Source organism: Hoplias malabaricus, chromosome 5 (genome assembly GCF_029633855.1).
Source record: "Hoplias malabaricus isolate fHopMal1 chromosome 5, fHopMal1.hap1, whole genome shotgun sequence".
Classification (NCBI taxonomy): domain Eukaryota; kingdom Metazoa; phylum Chordata; class Actinopteri; order Characiformes; family Erythrinidae; genus Hoplias; species Hoplias malabaricus.
Window position 1 is genome coordinate 3,406,145 of NC_089804.1, and position 24,208 is coordinate 3,430,352.

Consider the following 24,208-nt stretch of genomic DNA (forward strand, 5'->3'; position numbering starts at 1 on the left):
ATTTCATCAACAAAAGCATTAAATATAGTGTTAGTATGTGAAAATGTTTAAAAACACACTGCAGGGCTTTACACATAAAATGCAAAATTTATTTAACGAAAATTTCCCATTATTTAACAACTACATATTCCAAAATAAATGAATTGTAGCGCATAATGTATTGTTTATAAAAACTGATTTTAAATAAATACAAATTTAAATGAAAATCACATTGTAAGAACAGTTTAATTATTTTTTATTAGTTTCAGATATTTTAAGACATCTAGATGTGTCTGAGTTGATTCAGTGATGACAGTCAGTTTTACTCCCTATATCCCGAACCTCCAGTGATATCCTCTATTCAATTAACCTTACAGACCTCAATAACAGTCACCACAGCAACCACAGGACACCCAGCAGCTTGCCTAAGCACCCACAGAGACACTGACACAGCAGACATCTACCAAACCTTCAATACAAACCCACAAACACCTCAGGAACATCAAACAACCTCAAAAATATCTCACAAATATTTTACAGTTTCATCACCCTCTCAAAAGCTTCTTTTAGAAACTTCACAATCTAACAAATTTCTAATAAAAAACCTCACAAATATTATAAAAATATCTCACCTCAAAATTCACAGCAACCTCACAAGCATCTCGCATTTTACAACCTCACATCCTCTTATAAAAGTCTTACAACACTCTTACATTTGCACCAACATTTCAAATCCATCTAAAAACAAACTCACAAACATTTATCTGTTTTCTGTTGGAGAAGTCCAACATAACCATTTAATCAAACAGAGCTCCATACATTGAAGCACTTTGTTTAATTAATCATTTTGCTCTTTATTTCTCTGTATATCAATTTCTCATTATTCATACTTCTCATTTTTATTAGCTTTTATAGTTTATTGGGTAGAGATGAGAATATGAAATTGCAATTCTGAATATATATGTTTTATTTTGTGGTAGAATCATAAATATTACAATATGAAAGATTTACCTTGTGGGGAGAAGCACGTCTCAGATGTTATTAGTTTCTATTAATGTCATTTCATGTTTAATTATCAGTTTAAATGCTTTGTTTTTTACTTGTAAAATAGTTTCAACAGGTTTCAGAATTTCTGTTTTAAGGGATTTTAATTAACCTTCTGTGGTCACTAGTTCGCTTATTTTCGCACATTGTGCAAATGCTTATTTACAGGTTTATGTGGTCATTAAATGTGAACAAAGCAACTTAACCAGGGTGGCAACCTCTAGTGGCTGAGTAAATTGGTGGGAGGAAGAAAATCAAATAAAATTACCTACTGCCACTTTAAATTGAAAAAAAAAAAAGTTAAAAACTAAGAAATCATTATATATGCACATTTTAGGAAAGGTTTATTGTCAGACTGAAAATAATCTACGAACAATAAATATGTAGGAAAATGATTCATAAATATTTATGAAACAATTAATGAAACAAATAATACATGTTTACAGGAACAACAAAGTGGCATTGAAATCATTTATATACAATTAATATTTTGTTATTATTAATATATATTAATATTGGAAAATTCATTTAGTGCAATCAAGACAATGACACACACACACACAGGAGGGGTCTCTGTGTCTGACTTACAATGAGAGGTGTCCTGGGGCTCAGTTCCTGGAGACCGATGTGCCAAAGCCAAATTTTTTCCCAGAATCCACTCACACTGCGTCACTCTCACACACACACACACACACACAAACACACACACACACGCACGCACACACACACACACACACACACACACACACACACATTCTAGGCCAAATGTGTGTATTGAAAAGGGTTGTATGGTCCCTGTGGTGTAGCCTAACTGACAAATGCATGCTGGAGAAGAAAGGCTGAGCCCTGTGATGCAGGTCCGCAGTGAGACCACGGTAAAAATGTGTAATGGTGAGAAGGGGTCGTACGACACATCACAGTGAGGTCCAGGTTAAAAATGTGTGCTAGAGAAGGAGGGGTGAGCCCTCTGGCGCAGCTCTGCGACAGGGCCCGGTGAGAGCTGGAGCATGCTGCGTACGTTGGCACGGTAACGTGCTGACAGGAAGTTGTAGAGCAGGGGGTTGATGGCAGCGCTGAGGTAGAAGAGAACGAAGGAGACCAGGTTGAGGTACTGACTGACATAATAGAGAGCAGCGCTGGGGTCAGGAGTTAGAGAGAAGAGCGTCCGGCCGACGTGGAATGGCAACCAGCACAAAACAAACACCAACACTATCACTACTGCAAAGAGAGGGAGAGAGGGATAGAGAGACAGAAGGAGGGAGACTGATATAGAACGATTAATAAAAAAAGACTCAGAAACAAAAAACGAGCACTGCAGCATCTAAAGAATAAATAAAGTGTTCTTTCTTATGAATAAACTTATTGGACAAATAAAAGGTGTCTCAGAGAAAAAAAAAAATAATTAAATAACTACATTTTAAAAAGGTACATCACCAAAAACGAAACATGTACAAAAACTTTGTTTTGTGCTGCAACACTGACTGTCTATTCAGCCAGTAATTGTTGCTCCAAATTTAAGTGTGAATCACATTTTTTCCCCTACGAAACGGAACAAACATTCAAGAGCCCCATACGTCATCAGAACAGAACAAAAACAGAACAGAGCTTCATTCCCAGGCGACTAACGGTGCTCTGTAGCAGCTCTATCAGCTTCAGAAGACTTCCATAATCATACATCTCCCACTCTTCTGTGATGTGAAACTGAATGCTTTTTTTCTAATCTTCCAGTTCCACCTTAAATATTGCAGTATTGTCAGGTACCAGAATGTCTTATTCACAATTTAAGGTGGAACTGGAAATTAACACATTATCTACTAACACATCAGTGCACTACTTGTGATATTTTTTGCTTGTTACGAACTAAAGGTTCATATTACATCAAAACCTCATTAAACTAAGATAATGCTGTTGTTATCATAATTTTAAAAGAGAAAATACTGACATTTCGGTGTTTTATTTCCCCAGAAGAGACCCCCTTATTCCTAGGCAAAATGTAAAATTGTGATTCACTTTAAATATGAATATTGTTAATAGTGGTGCTGAGAAACTAATAGGCTAACGTCAGTTATATTTTGTTTTAAAATGTAGTAAAGGTTCAGAGTTTGATTTGCCTGGGTCACAAAATAAATCAGTGGAAAAAATGTGGGTTGCTTGAAAAACAAACCCTGATCTCACCCATCATGCGTAGGGTTTGGCGGTGGGTGTGGTCTCTGTGGGCGTGGTCTCGGTGGCGCAGTGTGCGGGCGATAAATCCATAAAGCAGTGAGAGCAGTGTGAGCGGGATAATGAAGTAAAGGTTGTATAGCCACAGCATGGCGGTCATCAGCCCAGAACTCTGCGCAAACTCCGTGCTGCGGCACTCTGAAATGCCCTCTCCTAAGCGCTCCACACCCACCAGCACCAGCACAGGGGCAGAGCTAAGCACAGCCACAACCCAAAGACTCGCAATCAGTGCCCGGACACGACCCCTTGTCACTAGAAGGCGGGCCCTCAGTGGGAAGCACACGGCGAAGTAACGCTCTGCTCCCAACGCCGTCATGTGCAAGATGGAGGAAAAGGTGCAGCACTCACTCACAAACTGCGACAGTTTACACACGACATCTCCTAGCAACCAGGGCTGGTACCACCACAGCTACACAGGAGAACAGGTAAGGACACAGGTAAATATACAGATGTATATGTAAACACACTAGTAAAAGCAAACTAGGGCTTGACAATTATTCAATATAAAGCGTTTCACAAACGATATGATTTTTAAATATTTTTAACCATTTAATATTTTGATATACATTATTTACAACATCTGTCACTGACTGACTTTATTTAAATGGTGCTACCTTCAGTTCATTGCACTCAGTATTGAACTATTTAACTATTTTACTATTTAATGTTGCATTTACATTGTTCATATCGATATCTGAATTATATTTTTTATATTGTAATATTAATTCTGACCATATCGTCCAGCCCTAAGGCAAACAAATGTACACAAACTCCTTTGCTTCCCCTGCAATTGCAGAGTGTCTATCACTTTTACAGCACTGTCCTGAAATCAAGGGGTGGAGGGGTGCCACAAAAAGTCATATAGTACAGTTTCTGCAGTGCTGAGCCTGGAGTAGCAAAAAGGCTGTAATCTCCCTATTAGAGCACAGTGAACTCTCACAGTGATTTTAAAGCTATACTTTTAATGCAAAAAAACTACCTAGTGTTGCTTTACGCTCAGGTACACACAAGTCTGCTCAGGTAAACGAACAGATAACACAGGTAAATTTATGTAGACACAGGTCAAATAAAAGGGCACAGGTTAACCGTTATACTCATGTAACACGCAATAAAACACAGGTACGCAGGTAAACATTCAGGTACACAAAGGCAAACCTAGCAGCACACGCAGGTAAACATACACAAATGTAAACACAGATAAATGATACAGGTAAGCACATGTGCACATAGGTAAACACACAGGTTAGCATAGGTAAACACACAATCACACACAGGTAAAAACCTGTACAAACAGGTAAACCTGGGTAAACATACAGGTACACATAAGTGAATATAAGTTCACAGGTGTACAAACACAGGTAATCCTACAGGTACACACAGGTAAACACATGGGTAAACATACAATTACACACTGGTAAAACCATATACAAACAGGTACACTCAGGTAAACTAGTGTACACACAGGTAAGCACACGGGAATGCACAGGTAAACCATGTACAAACAGGTACACTCAAGTAAACAGGTGAGAAGTGTAATAAATAAACAAACAAATACACAGGTAAGTTGTCAGTACCTTGTAGAGGTCGAGGGGCATGAGTCCCAGAATTAAAATATCAGACACAGCCATGCTGCTCAGGTACAGGTAGGTAGTGCTCCTCATTTGGGGGCGGAGCCACACCACCAGGATGGTGAGGATATTCCCCATCAGCCCCAACAGCAGCAGCGGCACACATATTGCCGTGACGATGGCTAGTTCAGAGTGGCTAAAAAGAGACTGACCCGTCCACAACTCCAAATCAGAACCGTTCTCACAGCCTTGACACCAACCAGAACCGGAACCTTCCATCACTCACTCACACACACAAAACTAATCCTAAAGAGACAGATGATGTGGAAGAGGTAAGGGAGAGAGAGAGAGAGAGAGAGAGAGAGAGAGAGAGAGAGAGAGAGAGAGAGAGAGAGAGGTGGAACAGTGAGAAGGAGTGGAAAAGTGGAAAGTGAGAGGAAAGGAGGATAACACTTGCAGCTGGAGAGAAAAGAGTGATGTAGGAGTTTCTCCCATTGGTCGCTCACTTCCCTTTGGAATTAAATGAATAAATCCAGTCAAATGTTGCAGTTCTAGCTTCAGATAGAAGAGTCATTAATAAACCATTGATGAACAGTTTATCCGATAGCAAATGTACAAAGTGTGAAGGCGCATCATGATCACAGACCTCTCCTGATTCTCTCTCCCTCACGCTCTCTGACAGCCTCAGACTCACCCCCTCTCTCTGATTGAATTGACTTTATTGGATGAACTGTAAGAACAACTGGCACCAAAAACACTGAAATAAATGTCTAGTGTTAAGAGTGGCAGAAAAAATAAAAATGTGTGTGTGTGATTTTGTGTGTGCACAATGTACATTTACTTCAATTCTTATCCATTTTGGGAAATAAAAAAAGTTACTGGGAAGCAAACTACTTTTATTCAAATTTCCTCATGCTTAAAAAATAATCTGCATCTTGAATGCTTATCTTTCTTTTGTTTTCCTGTTTAATAAAGTGCCTTTTTGAAACACTCCACTCGTTTTATCAACATTGCAAGTTCACCAGCAGGGGGCGATCCTCACATTACAGCACAAGCCTGAAAAATGTGTTGTCTATCACAGTTTAAAAGTTCCTTACTCAGATGCATGTACTGGTCATGGAAATTACCCATTGGCCTGCCTCTAGTGTACCTGAGTATGTATATCATCAAAATGTGATGTACACCAGCCCCAGGACTGGATAGGTGCCCCCCCCCCCTCACATTACAGCTTTGTGGTTATATATAGACAACAACAGTATTTTCCTTATACTCTTAATAACAGTGAGCATAATAAATAATAATCTCTTGTTCCGTTCGTGTGCATATTAATGAGTGAATGTGGATCCTACCAAACCCACATTGTGAAGAAAGACCACAAAGTATGATTTCTGAGGTCCTTCTTCACAGAATCACTAAATAGGAAATTCTGACTAAATAATAATTAATGAAAAGAAAATTGTGTGCCACTGGGAATGTCAACTATGAGTCAAACATCTGGAGAGGCAGGGATTACTCAGATGTTAAAAGATGAAATCGCAAACACAACGCAAACACTTTTTAAACAATAATAAAAAGCAGGTTGGTAAAAATCATAAATATTTCTGCTTGTAAAAATGACTGACTCTACCTTTAAAAATCTCCACAGTGAGCTCTTTCTCGCACACACATTCACTGTACTCTTAATGGCATAGGAAACAGGGGTATTTCCTGTTCTGCACTGCATAGCACCTACTCTACCTCATTAATCCGTGTTCTCTCATGGTTCAGAGTGAGCCGAGTAGGGACTAAACTGTGGTGTGTAAACCTTGCAGAGCGCTGATTGTCCAGAGAGAGTCGTCACTCTACGCTACGCAACACAGACGTCCAGCACCAACTCTCCATCTCTAAAATCTCCAGCTGCAGCAGAGATCATGTTTGTTTTTATCCGACTCACGACGGCAGCTCGTAAAATTACGCCGTGGTCTTTTGAAGAGGTTCAAACGCTCCTTGGATCGGTGGCCGACGAAAGAATCCAGCGAGAGCTGGATGCTGCAACAAGGAAGGAACAAACTCTACTGATCTGTCTGAACTGATGATGGAGCTGTGTTCAGTCCCAGAAAACAACAGCAACAATACTCAAATATGAGTAAAATACACTTAACCTTCCTGCCACCATTATGATTTCCAAATACTGCGGCTCCCATTAGAGACTGTGCTTTGAGACATCATTATTCTACATTTGTGGGGGAGAGCAGTGAGTGGAAAAACAACTAGGAAGCATGGACCAAAAAGGAGTAGAGTCCACTAGAGTCAAGCAGAGTATATAACATGCAGTGGACTAATAGACAAACTATGAGTCAAAACTGTCAAAAAGATTTTGATTAACAAATGTACTGACTGAAACTCCTTGGCGGTAGGGCCCCAGGGATGGATGAAGTTCGCTCCAGGTTCCTCAAGGCTCTGGATGTTGTGGGGCTGTCCTTGCTGACACGTCTTTGCCTCATTGCATGGACATCGGGGGCAGTGCCTCTGGACTGGCAGACCGGGGTGGTGGTTCCCCTTTTTAAAAAGGGGGATCGGAGGGTGTGTATAAACAGAGCAGGAGCCTGGTTCATATGGCTGGCAGTAAGTTTTCCAGTCGGAGCTGGACTCTGTCAGGACTGCCTGTTGTCACCAGTTCTGTTCATAACTTTTATGAACAGAATTTCTCTGCGTGGCCAAGTGGCGGAAGGTGTCCGGTTTGGTGGTCTCAGAATTCCATGTCTGCTTTTTGCGGATGATGTGGTCTTGTTGGCTTCTTCGAGCCGGGATCTCCAGCTCTTAGTGGACCAGTTTGCAGCTGAGTGTGAAGCGGTAGGGATGAGGATCAGCACCTCCAAGTCCGAGTCCATGGTACTCAGTCAGAAAAGGGTGGAGTGCTCTCTCCAGGTTGGAAGTGAGATCCTGGAAGTGGAGTAGTTTAAATACCTTGGGGTCTTGTTCACGGGTGAGGGAAAGATGGAGCAGGATATTGACAGGCAGATCGGTGCAGCATCAGCAGTAATGCGGGCTCTGTACCGGTCCGTTGTGGTGAAGAGAGAGTTGAGCAGAAATGCAAAACTCTTGATTTACCATTTAATCTACATCCCAACCCTCACCTATGGTCACAAGCTTTGGGTAGTGACCAAAAGAACACGATCGTGGGTACAAGCGGCTGAAATGAGTTTTCTCAGCAGGGTGTCTGGACCCTCCCTTAGAGACAGGGTTAGGAGCTTGGACATCCGGGAGACACTCGGAGTGGAGCCGCTGCTCCTCCATGTCGAGGGGAGCCAGTTGAGGTGGTTTGGGCATCAGGTTTGGATGCCTCCTGGACGCCTTCCTGGTGAGGTGTTCTGGGCATGTCCAATGGGGAGGAGGCCCCGGGGCAGATCAAGAACATGCTGAAGAGACTACATGTGTCGACTGGCCTGGGAACGCCTCGGTATACCCCCGTAGGGGGCTGGAGGTGGTGGCTGGGGAGAGGGAGGTCTGGGTTTCTTTGCTCCGACTGCTTCCCCCATGACCTGGACCCGGATAAACAGTGGATAATGGATGGATGGATGGATGTAAATGTACAAACATTTGCAGTTGTGATTGATCAACTACTACATGTGTAATCCAGGCCCACAAATGCTCACTGATTGATTACTCAGTGGGCAGAATCTTAAATTTCTTAGTGAGTGGGCAGCAGGCTAATTGACTTGTTATCTCAAGCATATAAACAGGGTGATGCATTTTCAGTTGCAAAAAGAGCAGTTAACACAAACAGAAGTGGAGCTGTGTGCGCTTATTTGTACTATCTACAGTGTTGCTGGATTAAGGTTTACACAAATATTTTTCAGCAGAAAAAAATCATTCCAGAGTTTCAAATGTTATGTAATATTTGATATTTAAAAGAATTTTCAAAGAACATAAAATTGCTGCCCTGACACTATTCAACATTTTTACTGCTCTTTCTCACTCTCTATTTTTATTTTATTATTATTATTTTATCTATAAAATAAAATCAATTTTATTTTTTTTTTTTTTAAATTCAATTTTCCTTAATTATTATTGATTACACTTCCACCCATTACCTAGGAATTACAGCAAACAAAAAGCCACCAAGCTGGGAGGCTGAAGTGAGGCAAAGCTCCTTCTGAAAAATGTGAAGATAACACTTTTTATTAACACTTCTTATTTATTTTTTCACCATGGTCAAAGTTGTGAAGATGGAAAAGCTATAATAGTGATTTTCAGCCATGCAAATGATCTAATAAACTGCACAGAGCATGTCATTTACCACAGATATCATGAAAACAAGAGATGAAACTCTAATATAAAGAACTGTTAGAAAACTGAAAAGATTACAGGATTTCAACAAAGACAACACGATTTCAGTGGAAGAACAACAAGAAAATGAAGGGAAACAGAGACAGGAAAAGAGAACATTTGAAAGACAGAGATACAGACTTCAGTCATCTGAGAGATTGGCTGAATTGAAGGTTAGGTATAGAGATGACCATGACTTTTCAGACAAAGCCTAAGTCATATATTTGAACTTGGTACAGAGAAGATTGTGGCTACCAATTGAAACAAAGACAGCATGGCAAAAGTCTTGGATGATACCACTTGTCATAAGAAAAAAGAATGCACCAGAAAACTTTACAGGCTTAGGATCATTAGTTTCTGTGGGGAAGAGGAAATACATGCCAGTTCACAAATACAAGAATCAGCCCATAATGAAAGAAGCACAATCTCTCTTTTAAATTGCATATTCAATCTGTACTTGTACCATCATAGATTTATTTTCCCTATAATCAGGTGCAGATATGCGAAATCTCAAAGTACACCAAAGATGCTGAACTTGCTTCCATTTGCATTACTGAAACATATGTTCCTATGTTTGAACATATGTTTGTGGAGAAAGATTTTCAGACCAAATATCATACACAATGACTAAAAGGCAGAAAGAGTGGATTTGTCACTCCTTTCATGAGAACCTCAAGAGCAGAAACATGCAATCTATCGCAATGGCAGACAATTCGTATCTTAGTCCAATACCTGAGGAATTAAAAGGGCTAAATGTGCTTGAGGGGCATGTCATCCCAAAGTTCATTCCTTTTGCAAAAAATATTTCTCTTCCAAGAAGACAACAATGAGCAATACATAGAGCTGTATGTGTTCCATCTGAGGCACTATAAATGCCATTACCACTTTCAAAGCTTGAACATCAAGAACAGGTAGAGGCTGCATCACTGAAACTGAAGGAATTCATATAGAGATATATCTCTCAGATAGGGAGCAGAATGTTAATCTTTGATGAAAATGGCATAGGGTGAAATGGAAGACAGTGACAGTTAAAATCTCATGGTCCATAGCCTCACTGAGTCAATACAGGAATCTTCAGTGGTAAGCAATACTGATGCATCAGGACACATAAATGAATCCAGTGATTTTGAGTTAGAAGATTGGGAAACTGAAATCAAAGAAGAATTGCTTAAAAATGTTGAAGATCTGGTTGATGGCAGTAATTGTGACCGCAGTAATGGACTATAGTGCCTAGAGAAATTAACCTGGATTTGGGAAGCTTGCCTGAAAATCAGGACAATGAATAGCAGACCTATGGGTTCACTTTTGATCCATACTTATTACCAGCTGATGTTGGTCAAGAAATATGGTCATTTGGAGAAAAAATTGATTCAATTGTTCCTGCTGAACGAAATCAACCAGCAAGCTTTTTCAGGATCCATAAATTAGAAGCTATGGCTTTTCCAGTACAAATTAATTTCTCCAAGAAGATACTTTAATGCCAGGCTGTTCAGAGCTGATAGCTAGTTTGCCATGGACACTACCAATATCTTCTTTGCTCAGTTAGTCCAGTGATGCACTTAGCAATGTCAAGCATGCCTACTTAGTTGCAGAAATGCTAAGCATTCACAAAGGATGGCTGCAAGATTATTATTTAATTGCTAAAAAAATCTGCCTGGGGTTGAGAATCTTGTTACACATAGACAGTGTTGTGCCAGTTCACATTTAAAATAAACTAATTCAAAGCTCATTTCATACTAATTTAAATGAAGTAGTTCAAATTCATTGTTTACACATTTTTTAAATAAGTTCACAGTTCTGAAAATGAATTAGTTCACGGTAATGTTTTTTTTTTCAATAGAACCCCATTCTACCCCTACATCACAAGCCCAACATCTTTGCTATTACCAAAATAAATATACTTTCATATACCACGCCCACTACCATTGTGTATACAAATGTTGAGATTAGGAAATGTGTTTTAACACTTAAAACAATGTATCATATTATTCTGCCAATGACAAAGTATACTGTATATGAACATTTTATTTAAACAACATTAACTTATGCAGCAGTTCAATACTCCAACATGGATATATTATAATGAATGAAGAAATCTGTAGTTCAATTACTGTGACAACACCAAAAACTCTAATGGATGCAGACATGGCTGATGTCGATACTTGTTTTTTCAAACCAAGTGGACACAATCTGCACAAAACGTGTGTTTTTTTTTTTCATCTGAAGCAACACATGATGTTCAAACACCAGATTCAAATGATGAAGAAAACTGACTTATGCATGTGCATCGCTAGCACCTGCCATGCTTGGCTGTGTTTTGATAATGTCATGTGGCATGCCGTAAACGTGAGCAGTGTTCAGTCACACGAGAGTGGACCATGTTCATTATTTGTAAACTGAGGATATGGCCACATCTACTGTCTTTTTTGGATTAAAAATGCTCCAGAATTTAGAAAGGCTGAAGATTGTGCAATCAAAGCCTTTACTGACAAATACATTTCTCACCAGCTACCAGTGCAAGATATTGTGAAAGTTGTTCATTCTCACAGCAAAAATCAAACCAAGTCATGCAAGAAAGGAAAGTGAAGTTGTTGTGTTTTTGCAAAGTCTCCAGTAAAGTCCAGGATTATTACACATCCCAGAGAAAGACAAACTGATGGACCTGATCCAAAAGTACAATCCAAAGCATGAAGCCTATTTGGGATTTTTTAAATTACCCTTCATTTAAAAATGAAGATGCCCTTATTTCAAAATCCAATATGATATATTATGAATTTGGCTGTCACCATAACTCACTCTTCAAAGCAAATGTTACGCAGAAATATGAAATAAAAGACTGCTGAATTAATAGCTGCGACCCCCTTTTACTGAGAGCTTGGAATACGAACATGGATATGCAGTACATTTTGGATCCATACAGCTGCATAATGTACATTCTGAGCTACACAACTAAGGCAGAACATGAGATGACTGAGTACCTAAAACAGATTGTGAAGAAGGCAAGAAATGAAAATGACTCAGAGCTTCAAGGCATGGAAAAAAAAGTGAAGGCAGTATCTAAGAGGCTGTCACAGGTGTTGGGAGCTTGAAGCTGAAGTGAAGGTTTATTTTTTTTTAATTCCTACAATCAAGATGTCATTACCTATGATATAACCTATTCTGATAATACATACCCCAGCATTTGAATCAATGTGCATGGCAGACCTTGTGTCAAATTACTGTTTTGTATATACATGCTGCATGATACTTCTTTCAATTGCCTACAGTTCAAAATGGAAAAGCACTCTGCATTTCAGACAACAATACATTGGACATATGGAAAGAACAATTTCAGATTGTAACGCTGACTGAAATTATGCAGCAAAAGCAAGATGTTGCATTGATGAAACGCTTAACAGGCTCTGTGTCAAAAAGAAATGTGAGTCATTGTGTGCTGCTGATAGTGATCTACTGGCCAGTCATATGTACGCCAAAACAAAGCAGATTGCGTCCAATGTATTGTACACACACATGTATGTACACACACAATGTATGTACACACACATTCACTGTACTCTTAATGGCATAGGAAACAGGGGTATTTCATGTTCTCCACTGCATAGCACCTACTCTACCTCATTAATCCGTGTTCTCTCATGGTTCAGAGTGAGCCGAGTAGGGACTAAACTGTGGTGTGTAAACCTTGCAGAGCGCTGATTGTCCAGAGAGAGTCGTCACTCTACGCTACGCAACACAGACGTCCAGCACCAACTCTCCATCTGTAAAATCTCCAGCTGCAGCAGAGATCATGTTTGTTTTTATCTGACTCACAACGGCAGCTCGGAAAATAACGCCGTGGTCTTTTGAAGAGGTTCAAACGCTCCTTGGATCAGTGGCCAACAAAAGAATCCAGCGAGAGCTGGATGCTGCAACAAGGAAGGAACAAACTCTACTGATCTGTCTGAATTGATGATGGAGCTGTGTTCAGTCCCAGAAAACAACAGCAACAATACTCAAATATGAGTAAAGTACACTTAACCTTCCTGCCACCATTATGATTTCCAAATACTGCGGCTCCCATTAGAGACTGTGCTTTGAGACATCATTATTCTACATTTGTGGGGGAGAGCAGTGAGTGGGAAAACAACTAGGAAGCATGGACCAAAAAGGAGTAGAGTTCACTAGAGTCAAGCAGAGTATATAACATGCAGTGGACAAATAGACAAACTATGAGTCAAAACTGTCAAAAAGATTTTGATTAACAAATGTACTGACTGAAACTCCTTGGCGGTAGGGCCCCAGGGGTGGATGAAGTTCGCTCCAGGTTCCTCAAGACTCTGGATGTTGTGGGGCTGTCCTTGCTGACATGTCTTTGCCTCATTGCATGGACATCGGGGGCAGTGCCTCTGGACTGGCAGACCGGGGTGGTGGTTCCCCTTTTTAAAAAGGGGGATTGGAGGGTGTGTATAAACAGAGCAGGAGCCTGGTTCATATGGCTGGCAGTAAGTTTTCCAGTCGGAGCTGGACTCTGTCAGGACTGCCCGTTGTCACCAGTTCTGTTCATAACTTTTATGAACAGAATTTCTCGGCGTGGCCAAGTGGCGGAAGGTGTCCGGTTTGGTGGTTTCAGAATTCCATGTCTGCTTTTTGCGGATGATGTGGTCTTGTTGGCTTCTTCGAGCCGGGACCTCCAGCTCTTAGTGGACCAGTTTGCAGCTGAGTGTGAAGCGGTAGGGATGAGGATCAGCACCTCCAAGTCCGAGTCCATGGTACTCAGTCAGAAAAGGGTGGAGTGCTCTCTCCAGGTTGGAAGTGAGATCCTGCCTCAAGTGGAGTAGTTTAAATACCTTGGGGTCTTGTTCACGGGTGAGAGAAAGATGGAGCGGGATATTGACAGGCAGATTGGTGCAGCATCAGCAGTAATGCGGGCTCTGTACCGGTCCGTTGTGGTGAAGAGAGAGTTGAGCAGAAATGCAAAACTCTTGATTTACCGTTTAATCTACGTCCCAAACCTCACCTATGGTCACGAGCTTTGGGTAGTGAGCTTTTTCCCTTAGAGACAGGGTTAGGAGCTTGGACATCCGGGAGACACTCGGAGTGGAGCCGCTGCTCCTCCACGTCGAGGGGAGCCAGTTGAGGTGGTTTGGGTATCAGGTTCGGATGTCTCCTGGACGCCTTCCTGGTGAGGTGTTCCGGGCATGTCCAACGGGGAGGAGGCCCCGGGACAGATCTAGAACATGCTGAAGAGACTACATGTGTCGACTGGCCTGGGAACGCCTCGGTATACCCCCGGAGGAGCTGGAGGCGGTGGCTGGGGAGAGGGAGGTCTAGGTCTCTTTGCTCTGACTGCTTCCCCTGCGACCCGGACCCGGATAAGCAGCGGATAATGGATGGATGGATGGATGGAAATGTACTAACATTTGCAGTTGTGATTGATCAACTACTACATGTGTAATCCAGGCCCACAAATTCTCACTCATTGATTACTCAGTGGGCAGAATCTTAAATTTCTTAGTGAGTGGGCAGCAGGCTAATTGACTTGTTATCTCAAGCATATAAACAGGGTGATGAATTTTCAGTTGCAAAAAGAGCAGTTAACACAAACAGAGTGGAGCTTGCAGATTTGTACTATCTACAGTGTAGCTGGATTTAGGTTTACACAAATATTTTTCAGCAGAAAAAAAATCATTCCAGAGTTTCAAATGTTATGTAATGTTTGATATTTAAAAGAATTTTCAAAAAACATAAAATTGCTGCCCATGACACTATTCAACATTTTTACTGCTCTTTCTCACTCTCTATTTTTATTTTATTATTATTTTTTTATCTATAAAATAAAATCAATTTTATTTTTTATTTTTAAAATTCAAATTTCCTTAATTATTATTGATTACACTTCCACACATTACCTAGGAATTACAGCAAACAAAAAGCCACTAAGCTGGGAGGCTGAAGTGAGGCACATGCTCCATCTGAAAGATGTGAAGATAACACTTTTTATTAATGCAATGTGCAACCATATATAACAAATACAGTAAGTGAATGAACAGTGTCATGTTCTCATTCCTGGTGGACCTGCATTTAAATCTCTCAACACAGCTCCAACATTTAGGAAATGACTATTCTCAAGCTTTGCTGCTTGTTGGCATCACATGTGCAAATGTCTTCAAAGACAGACATGGGAGGTTTTTTATTTTTTATTTTTTCACCATGGTCAAAGTTGTGAAGATGGAAAAGCTATGATAGTGATTTTCAGCCATGCAAATGATCTAATAAACTGCACAGAGCATGTCATTTACCACAGATATCATGAAAACAAGAGATGAAATTCTAATATAAAGAACTGTTAGAAAACTGAAAAGATTACAGGATTTCAACAAAGACAACACGATTTCAGTGGAAGAACAACAATAAAATGAAGGGAAACAGAGACAAGAAAAGAGAACATTTGAAAGACAGAGATACAGACTTCAGTCATCTGAGAGATTGGCTGAATTGAAGGTTAGGTATAGAGATGACCATGACTTTTCAGACAAAGCCTAAGTCATATATTTGAACTTGGTACAGAGAAGATTGTGGCTACCAATTGAAACAAAGACAGCATGGCAAAAGTCTTGGATGATACCACTTGTCATAAGAAAAAAGAATGCACCAGAAAACTTTACAGGCTTAGGATCATTAGTTTCTGTGGGGAAGAGGAAATACATGCCAGTTCACAAATACAAGAATCAGCCCATAATGAAAGAAGCACAATCTCTCTTTAAATTGCATATTCAATCTGCACTTGTACCATCATAGATTTATTTTCCCTATAATCAGGTGCAGATATGCGAAATCTCAAAGTACACCAAAGATGCTGAACTTGCTTCCATTTGCATTACTGAAACATATGTTCCTATGTTTGAACATATGTTTGTGGAGAAAGATTTTCAGACCAAATATCATACACAATGATTAAAAGGCAGAAAGTGTGGATTTGTCACTCCTTTCATGAGAACCTCAAGAGCAGAAACATGCAATCTATCGCAATGGCAAACAATTTGTATCTTAGTCCAATACCTGAGGAATTAAAAGGGCTAAATGTGCTTGAGGGGCATGTCATCCCAAAGTTCATTCCTTTTGCAAAAAATATTTCTCTTCCAAGAAGACAACAATGAGCAATACATAGAGCTGTATGTGTTCCATCTGAGGCACTATAAATGCCATTACCACTTTCAAAGCTTGAACATCAAGAACAGGTAGAGGCTGCATCACTGAAACTGAAGGAATTCATATAGAGATATATCTCTCAGATAGGGAGCAGAATGTTAATCTTTGATGAAAATGGCATAGGGTGAAATGGAAGACAGTGACAGTTAAAATCTCATGGTCCATAGCCTCACTGAGTCAATACAGGAATCTTCAGTGGTAAGCAATACTGATGCATCAGGACACATAAATGAATCCAGTGATTTTGAGTTAGAAGATTGGGAAACTGAAATCAAAGAAGAATCGCTTAAAAATGTTGAAGATCTGGTTGATGGCAGTAATTGTGACCGCAGTAATGGACTATAGTGCCTAGAGAAATTAACCTGGATTTGGGAAGCTTGCCTGAAAATCAGGACAATGAATAGCAGACCTATGGGTTCACTTTTGATCCATACTTATTACCAGCTGATGTTGGTCAAGAAATATGGTCATTTGGAGAAAAAATTGATTCAATTGTTCCTGCTGAATGAAATCAACCAGCAAGCTTTTTCAGGATCCATAAATTAGAAGCTATGGCTCTTCCAGTACAAATTAATTTCTCCAAGAAGATACTTTAATGCCAGGCTGTTCAGAGCTGATAGCCAGTTTGCCATGGACACTACCAATATCTTCTTTGCTCAGTTAGTCCAGTGATGCACTTAGCAATGTCAAGCATGCCTACTTAGTTGCAGAAATGCTAAGCATTCACAAAGGATGGCTGCAAGATTATTATTTAATTGCTAAAAAAATCTGCCTGGGGTTGAGAATCTTGTTACACATAGACAGTGTTGTGCCAGTTCACATTTAAAATAAACTAATTCAAAGCTCATTTCATACTAATTTAAATAAAGTAGTTCAAATTCATTGTTCACACATTTTTTAAATAAGTTCACAGTTCTGAAAATGAATTAGTTCACGGTAATGTTTTTTTTTTTTTCAATAGAACCCCATTCTACCCCTACATCACAAGCCCAACATCTTTGCTATTACCAAAATAAATATACTTTCATATACCATGCCCACTACCATTGTGTATACAAATGTTGAGATTAGGAAATGTGTTTTACACTTAAAACAATGTATCATATTATTCTGACAATGACAAAGTATACTGTATATGAACATTTTTTTTTAAACAACATTAACTTATGCAGCAGTTCAATACTCCAACATGGATATATTATAATGAATGAAGAAATCTGTAGTTCAATTACTGTGACAACACCAAAAACTCTAATGGATGCAGACATGGCTGATGTCGATACTTGTTTTTTCAAACCAAGTGGACACAATCTGCACAAAACGTGTGTTTTTTTTTTTTCATCTGAAGCAACACATGATGTTCAAACACCAGATTCAAATGATGAAGAAAACTGACTTATGCATGTGCATCGCTAGCACCTGCCATGCTTGGCTGTGTTTTGATAATGTCATGTGGCATGCCGTAAACGTGAGCAGTGTTCAGTCACACGAGAGTGGACCATGTTCATTATTTGTAAACTGAGGATATGGCCACATCTACTGTCTTTTTTGGATTAAAAATGCTCCAGAATTTAGAAAGGCTGAAGATTGTGCAATCAAAGCCTTTACTGACAAATACATTTCTCACCAGCTACCAGTGCAAGATATTGTGAAAGTTGTTCATTCTCACAGCAAAAATCAAACCAAGTCATGCAAGAAAGGAAAGTGAAGTTGTTGTGTTTTTGCAAAGTCTCCAGTAAAGTCCAGGATTATTACACATCCCAGAGAAAGACAAACTGATGGACCTGATCCAAAAGTACAATCCAAAGCATGAAGCCTATTTGGGATTTTTTAAATTACCCTTCATTTAAAAATGAAGATGCCCTTATTTCAAAATCCAATATGATATATTATGAATTTGGCTGTCACCATAACTCACTCTTCAAAGCAAATGTTACGCAGAAATATGAAATAAAAGACTGCTGAATTAATAGCTGCGACCCCCTTTTACTGAGAGCTTGGAATACGAACATGGATATGCAGTACATTTTGGATCCATACAGCTGCATAATGCACATTCTGCGCTACACAACTAAGGCAGAACATGAGATGACTGAGTACCTAAAACAGATTGTGAAGAAGGCAAGAAATGAAAATGACTCAGAGCTTCAAGGCATGGAAAAAAAAGTGAAGGCAGTATCTAAGAGTCTGTCACAGATGTTGAAAGCTCGAAGCTGACGTGAAGGTTTTTTTTTTTAATACCTACAATCAAGATGTCATTACCTATGACATAACCTATTCTGATAATACATACCCCAGCATTTGAATCAATGTGCATGGCAGACTTTGTGTCAAATTACTGTTTTGTATATACATGCTGCATGATACTTCTTTCAATTGCCTAGATTTCAAAATGGAAAAGCACTCTGCATTTCAGACAACAATACATTGGACATATGGAAAGAACAATTTCAGATTGTAACGCTGACTGAAATTATGCAGCAAAAGCAAGATGTTGCATTGATGAAACGCTTAACAGGCTCTGTGTCAACAAGAAATGTGAGTCATTGTGTGCTGCTGATAGTGATCTACTGGCCAGTCATATGTATGCCAAAACAAAGCAGATTGCGTCCAATGTATTGTACACACACATGTATGTACACACACAATGTATGTACACACACATTCACTGTACTCTTAATGGCATAGGAAACAGGGGTATTTCATGTTCTCCACTGCATAGCACCTACTCTACCTCATTAATCCGTGTTCTCTCATGGTTCAGAGTGAGCCGAGTAGGGACTAAACTGTGGTGTGTAAACCTTGCAGAGCGCTGATTCAATTGAAGAGATAAGCAGAATAAAGAAAGGGAGGGACCTTCTGTATTACATGAGATTATGCTTCAAGACAGTCTGGAAGTTTATTTAAACACCATTTAGGCTTTCAAACAATTTGTTTCAGAGCATGAATATAATCATCCTCAATTGGGCTTTGAACAGAGATCCCAGTAGATGTTTTCAAATATGAAGTCTAGATAATCGGGTCCAGAAATTTTGAAGAGTGGATTTTTCTCAAATATAAAACACAGTGGGATATTTTTGGTGTCAGACAGGTTCTCACACCTGGATGTGCTTTAGGCATGGGGTGGCACTGGTGCAGGGCATTCATTAGATACAGCGCAATTAGCTGGAACATTACTGGCTGTATTCACATGAGCTCTCTCTGATATTACCTGGACTATGTGCTAGGGCACCATCAGGATAAAGTCTGTGTTAGAGTACAAATGTTATGGATGTTTGTGTTCACATCTGAGCATGTGCTAACCCCAATTCACCTCACCAGATATGTTGACTTCCTGGCTCCTAGAGACCTGTATCTCTGGGTGTGATGAAGTCTGGTAAGCACTGGTTCATGAAAATAAACTTAGACATTTAGAATCTAAGCTACACAGCTTTCATCTTTTTAACAGTAGAACTGTGTTCTTTGCTCTACAAGTAATGACACTGCCTTCCTGAGCCCTAAAGGTGGAATGGAAATTGATTATATTAACTCTTCTGCAGCTTCTAATGGCTGCTGCTAAGTGCTTGCTGCAGCAGATTTGGACTTTGTGGTGTTTGCATATCACTTAAACTCCTCCCCAGCCAAGGACTGCTATTTAAATCAGGAGTTCTACGCACTCAGTGCACACAGACATTCTCAAACTTGCGCTCTCATCTCCATCAGTACTGACTACAGGGAAGACACAATGAGCAAGATCATTGTTTATGAACATTGCAATTTCAGTGGCATCAACAGGGAGTTCACTTCTTCTGTCCCCAGCTTAGTGGCGGAGAGCTTCAATGACTGTGTCTCCTCTCTGAAGGTAATCGGGAATCCCTGGGTGGCATTTACAGATGTCAACTATGGTGGCACTCATTATGTCTTTGAAGAAGGAGAATATCCCACCCTGGAGCGCAATGATGCTTTTTCCTCACTAGACATAATAACAGAAGAATTGACAAATCCTCAGATCACACTCTACGAGCACGTCAACTATGAAGGCAGGAGCCTCGTCCTCACCACTGAGACCAACCTATACTATGGCACATTCAATGATGTGGCATCTTCCCACAAGGTGCAGAGAGGAGCATGGGTCCTCTACGAGCATGCTAACAAAGGAGGTACTCAGATGGTGGCCAGGGCTTCTCAAGATGTGCCTAGGTACGACTGGTTCAATGACAGAGTGTCTCACGCTTGCCCTTTGAAGGCGGGGAAGGCCACCATAAAAGCTGAGGTCCTCTGGGGCCAGAAGAAAGAGCAGACCAGATCCATCACCACTGACTCCATATGCGGCTTGAACTATGGAGAACATGAACAGAGCTTCTCCACCGAGCTGACCAGAGAGTATGAGGGATCTGTCACCGACAGCATCAGCTTCAGCAACTCCACCCAGATCACCTGGGGAACATCCACCAGTGTAGACATAAGTCCAGTAAAGGCAGAGCATAACTTCTCCCTGAGTAACACCTTCACTGTGCAGAAGGGAAGCAGCAACACCAGGACCGAGCGCAAGAAATTCCACATCAACCTGCCCACCAAAATCCCTCCCCGCACCAAACTCACCGTCAACATTCTGAGGAAGGAAGTGGATGTGAAAGTCCCAGTTAAGATGACCATCCAGAGTGGGTCCCACAGTGTTGTGGAGTTTGGGGAATACAGGTGCCAGGCCGGCAACTCTATCACCACTGAGTACAAGGAGGAAAGGATCTAGAGCAGCAGCTGGTAAGACACAGAGCAGATTCCTTCAGAGTTGACACCATATGCACTACAAACACCATATGCCCTTGGTCAAATCATGCCTTTTTGCTATTGTACAGAGAACACAGTTCTGCATATTTTAATACACACTTCTTGTTTCCTATAATGTTTAATGTGGTGACCAGTGATTCGTCATGTTAATGTCTAATGACCTATTAAAACATCCTGCCTTCTCTTGTTTTCAATGAACCTTTCAGGACACGAGTGTTCGGGACATCCAGCATAGAAATTAGAAGACCTTCTTACGGTGTCTTGCAGGGCTTGAGATTCCTGAATGTCTCCAAATAGCCAAAGCAGAGCAAGCTTTGATGTGTTGACGTTTTGTTTTATGTTGTTTATCTTTTTTTGTGAATAATAAAAGCCCAAAGTCAAATAAAATACTAAGAAATGAAAAATAATAACAATGTATTCTGTCTTATTTGATTTAATTATACTGCATCAGTGTCTCCAGTCCATTCTGGACTAGTGATGACTGTTGGTCATCAAAACAGTTGAAACTAAAACTTTAGCTCTGATAATGTGACAATTTAAATTAAACATGGACTTCATTGAGATGATTTATTGTTTAATTTTGCTAAAATACATCCCCTTGTCATCAGAAGGTCTGGCATCAGTGTTTTTCTTGTTCATTTGATTTAAAAAATAATTACTAGATGATCTACCACCAAAGAACAGCTCAAAACATTTTGTTGATTATAAGAATTGCAATTACTTATTCATTCAATGTAACAGGTTAAAGCATGTGACGTTTAAGGAGGCTGTGCGCAGCTATGGGGAATTTTATTAACACACTAATGCAACAAAATGTCTCTCCACCACTTCCCTTCACACTCATGTGAAATAAGACAAATTCAGCATTCGTCCTCTCTCTGTGAGGATATGTTTCAAAATGTTACTGAGTTCAGAGCTTCCTGCTGAGCTTGTGAACTAACCAATGCCGAGCCGAGGTGAAATATCTTCTCAAACTGAGGAATGTAGTTGCAGTCTTGAGTTTAGTGACCTGTCTTTGCAAAAACATACTTTGTGACTAATAGTACTGAGCTGGATGGTGCTGGGAGAAGTCACATGTGTGGGAAACCAGGAATACTTTTTTGGGGAGGAGTGAGTGACTCCAACTGCCCAGGTACCTTTGCTTTTATTGCACAGGTGTGTGTGGGCGGAGGTGACCAACGGCACAGAGGAGCCTTGTGTCCTTCCACAACCACTTTACTCCTCATGTTTGCAGCTCTGCTGGCACTAGCAACAGCCAGCAAATTGCTGTCTTTTTTACAGTACTCAGTTTTCTTTAATCTAAGGTTAACATCAGGTTTGGCAGGAGTGGATTGTATCAGCACTGTTTGCCTCCTTAGGAGCTGGGACAGTGAAGGATGGGAAGTCCTGCTCTTGGTCCACCATAGTTCCCCTATTAGACTCCAGACATTCTCATCTGTAGGCTGTTAAATGTTCTTGTCCCTGGGCTTTTGTATTTCATATCTGTCTTGTGAAATTCATTGTTATTTAATTAGAATTTGTAGTTAATACTGGAATTAACTTGATTTTTATGCTCACCAATCTGACTGATGGAATTAAATGATTAAATAACTAATACAGTTTTATTAAATAAGCAGAATTACGCTGTTCATAAATAAATGATAAAATTAGTAGGAAAACAAATAGAAAAATGGAAAAAAATGGGCTCCCCTAATGGCCAGGGAAGGAGCAGCACCAGAGCCAACCCTTACAAACCATGACCCATCCTTGCACAGAAAAGCTAAACTACATAAGCCCTAAGGGGGATGATAACATAAAAGATGAAGGTATGTTCTGGAGACTAAAATGTTCTGCATTATTATTCTGCTTATTAGTTATTCACACCAAAAACAGTTGAAAAAATATTTTAAACACCAACAACGTAAACTTTTTCTTCATACTAGTAAGGTGAGACAAAAGGGTAAAAAAAAATATTTTCACTGGTTACCAATACAGGCCTCACTGAAACAGGAGAGTAAAAAGTGAGGCATTAAGTGCTAAACATCTTTCTGTCTCTTACACCTCCAGGCTTTAGGAAATAAAAAGGGAGCATAGCTGAGGAGGTGGCACGGTGGTGCAGCAGGTAGTGTCACAGGACTGGCACCCCCTCCAGGTTGTATTCATGCCCTGTGCCCAATGATTCCAGGTAGGCTCTGAACCCACGACAACCCTGAACTGGATAAGGGTTACAATCATTGAATGAATGAATGAATGAATGAATGAATAAATATCTGAGGGGGTAGGTACTAGGTATGAACGTGCTGTACCAGCTATGACCACAAGAGAGCAGTCCAATGCAGCAGACTTCCAATTTTGAAACCATCCAGAACCTTTGGTGCATGCTCCAACGCTGATGTCCTCAGATGTCAGCAGCTAAAGTGCTAAAGGTTAAACGCTGATGACCTCCAGAACAGTGTTGGTCCTATAACATTTTTGCTGTGGGTGTTAAAGGTGCCACATGCTGCTGTTTTTCATATTCACAAAATACCATTAGGTTTCTCAATGAAACACGTCACAAAAGTTTCCTTTGCAATATTATCAGTTAAAAAAAAGTCAAGAACTTTAACAAACTCCAGTTTTTAGTTTTTATTGCATTTTTAGAAAGTGACACAACTTTTCAGGAAGGGTTTGTAGAAACAAGACAGTGACTTTAATATTATGGCTGATCAGTGATCTCATGCTGTGTATATAACCCCCCCAAGAAACTCTTGAGACATACTGAAGCAGCTACACATGCTCAATGCCATGAATCTTCCAGGAAACTATAAAGCTCCCCCAGCATTGGGCTGTGGAGCAGTGGAATGGTGATATTCTGATATACTGTCATTTGTTTGTGATACCAAGTCATTATCTTCAGGTAATATCTTAATATTTTTAGACATTAATCATGGTTTTGACACGCTATCTCAGAGATAGTGTCTAATATTATCTAGTACCACACAGGTACAGCCAGAGACAAAGAGGTAATGGATACCATCATTGAGGGCTGTGTCCAACGTGGATTCATAAATCATAAGATTGTAGTGCTTTTAGAGGATTCACACAGTATCAGGATAAGACTCCGAACCTTGGAGAAGAAACTACACAATAATCAACTTCAGTGGCGACACAAT

General features: G+C 40.0%; 2 protein-coding genes across 2 annotated transcripts; one reads left to right on the forward strand and one right to left on the reverse strand.

The window, feature by feature from the left end:
- Window positions 1-1,490: 1,490 nt before the first annotated feature.
- On the reverse strand, window positions 1,491-5,105 carry LOC136697617 (growth hormone secretagogue receptor type 1-like). Its single transcript, XM_066672830.1, has 3 exons — window positions 4,821-5,105; window positions 3,199-3,655; window positions 1,491-2,241 (listed from the first exon to the last, which is right to left on the reverse strand). Exons 1-3 carry the CDS (start codon window positions 5,091-5,093, stop codon window positions 1,955-1,957), a joined length of 1,017 nt encoding a protein of 338 aa, XP_066528927.1. The 5' UTR covers window positions 5,094-5,105; the 3' UTR covers window positions 1,491-1,954.
- Window positions 5,106-19,989: 14,884 nt separating this feature from the next.
- Window positions 19,990-21,462, forward strand: LOC136697611 (epidermal differentiation-specific protein-like). The gene is made up of 2 exons (XM_066672825.1): window positions 19,990-21,050; window positions 21,284-21,462. Exon 1 carries the CDS (start codon window positions 20,035-20,037, stop codon window positions 21,037-21,039), a length of 1,005 nt encoding a protein of 334 aa, XP_066528922.1. The 5' UTR covers window positions 19,990-20,034; the 3' UTR covers window positions 21,040-21,050; window positions 21,284-21,462.
- Window positions 21,463-24,208: the final 2,746 nt, after the last annotated feature.

What these genes read in the sequence shown, in the direction of transcription:
- LOC136697617 (XM_066672830.1), bottom strand. Translation starts at nt 5,093, where the DNA reads ATGGAAGGTTCCGGTTCTGGTTGGTGTCAAGGCTGTGAGAACGGTTCT. An exon ending in TGCCCCTCGACCTCTACAAG is followed by an intron (nt 3,656 to 4,820) that starts GTACTGACAACT and finishes TCTCCTGTGTAG; the next exon opens with CTGTGGTGGTACCAGCCCTG. An exon ending in CCAAACCCTACGCATGATGG is followed by an intron (nt 2,242 to 3,198) that starts GTGAGATCAGGG and finishes CTCTCTTTGCAG; the next exon opens with TAGTGATAGTGTTGGTGTTT.
- LOC136697611 (XM_066672825.1), top strand. Translation starts at nt 20,035, where the DNA reads ATGAGCAAGATCATTGTTTATGAACATTGCAATTTCAGTGGCATCAAC.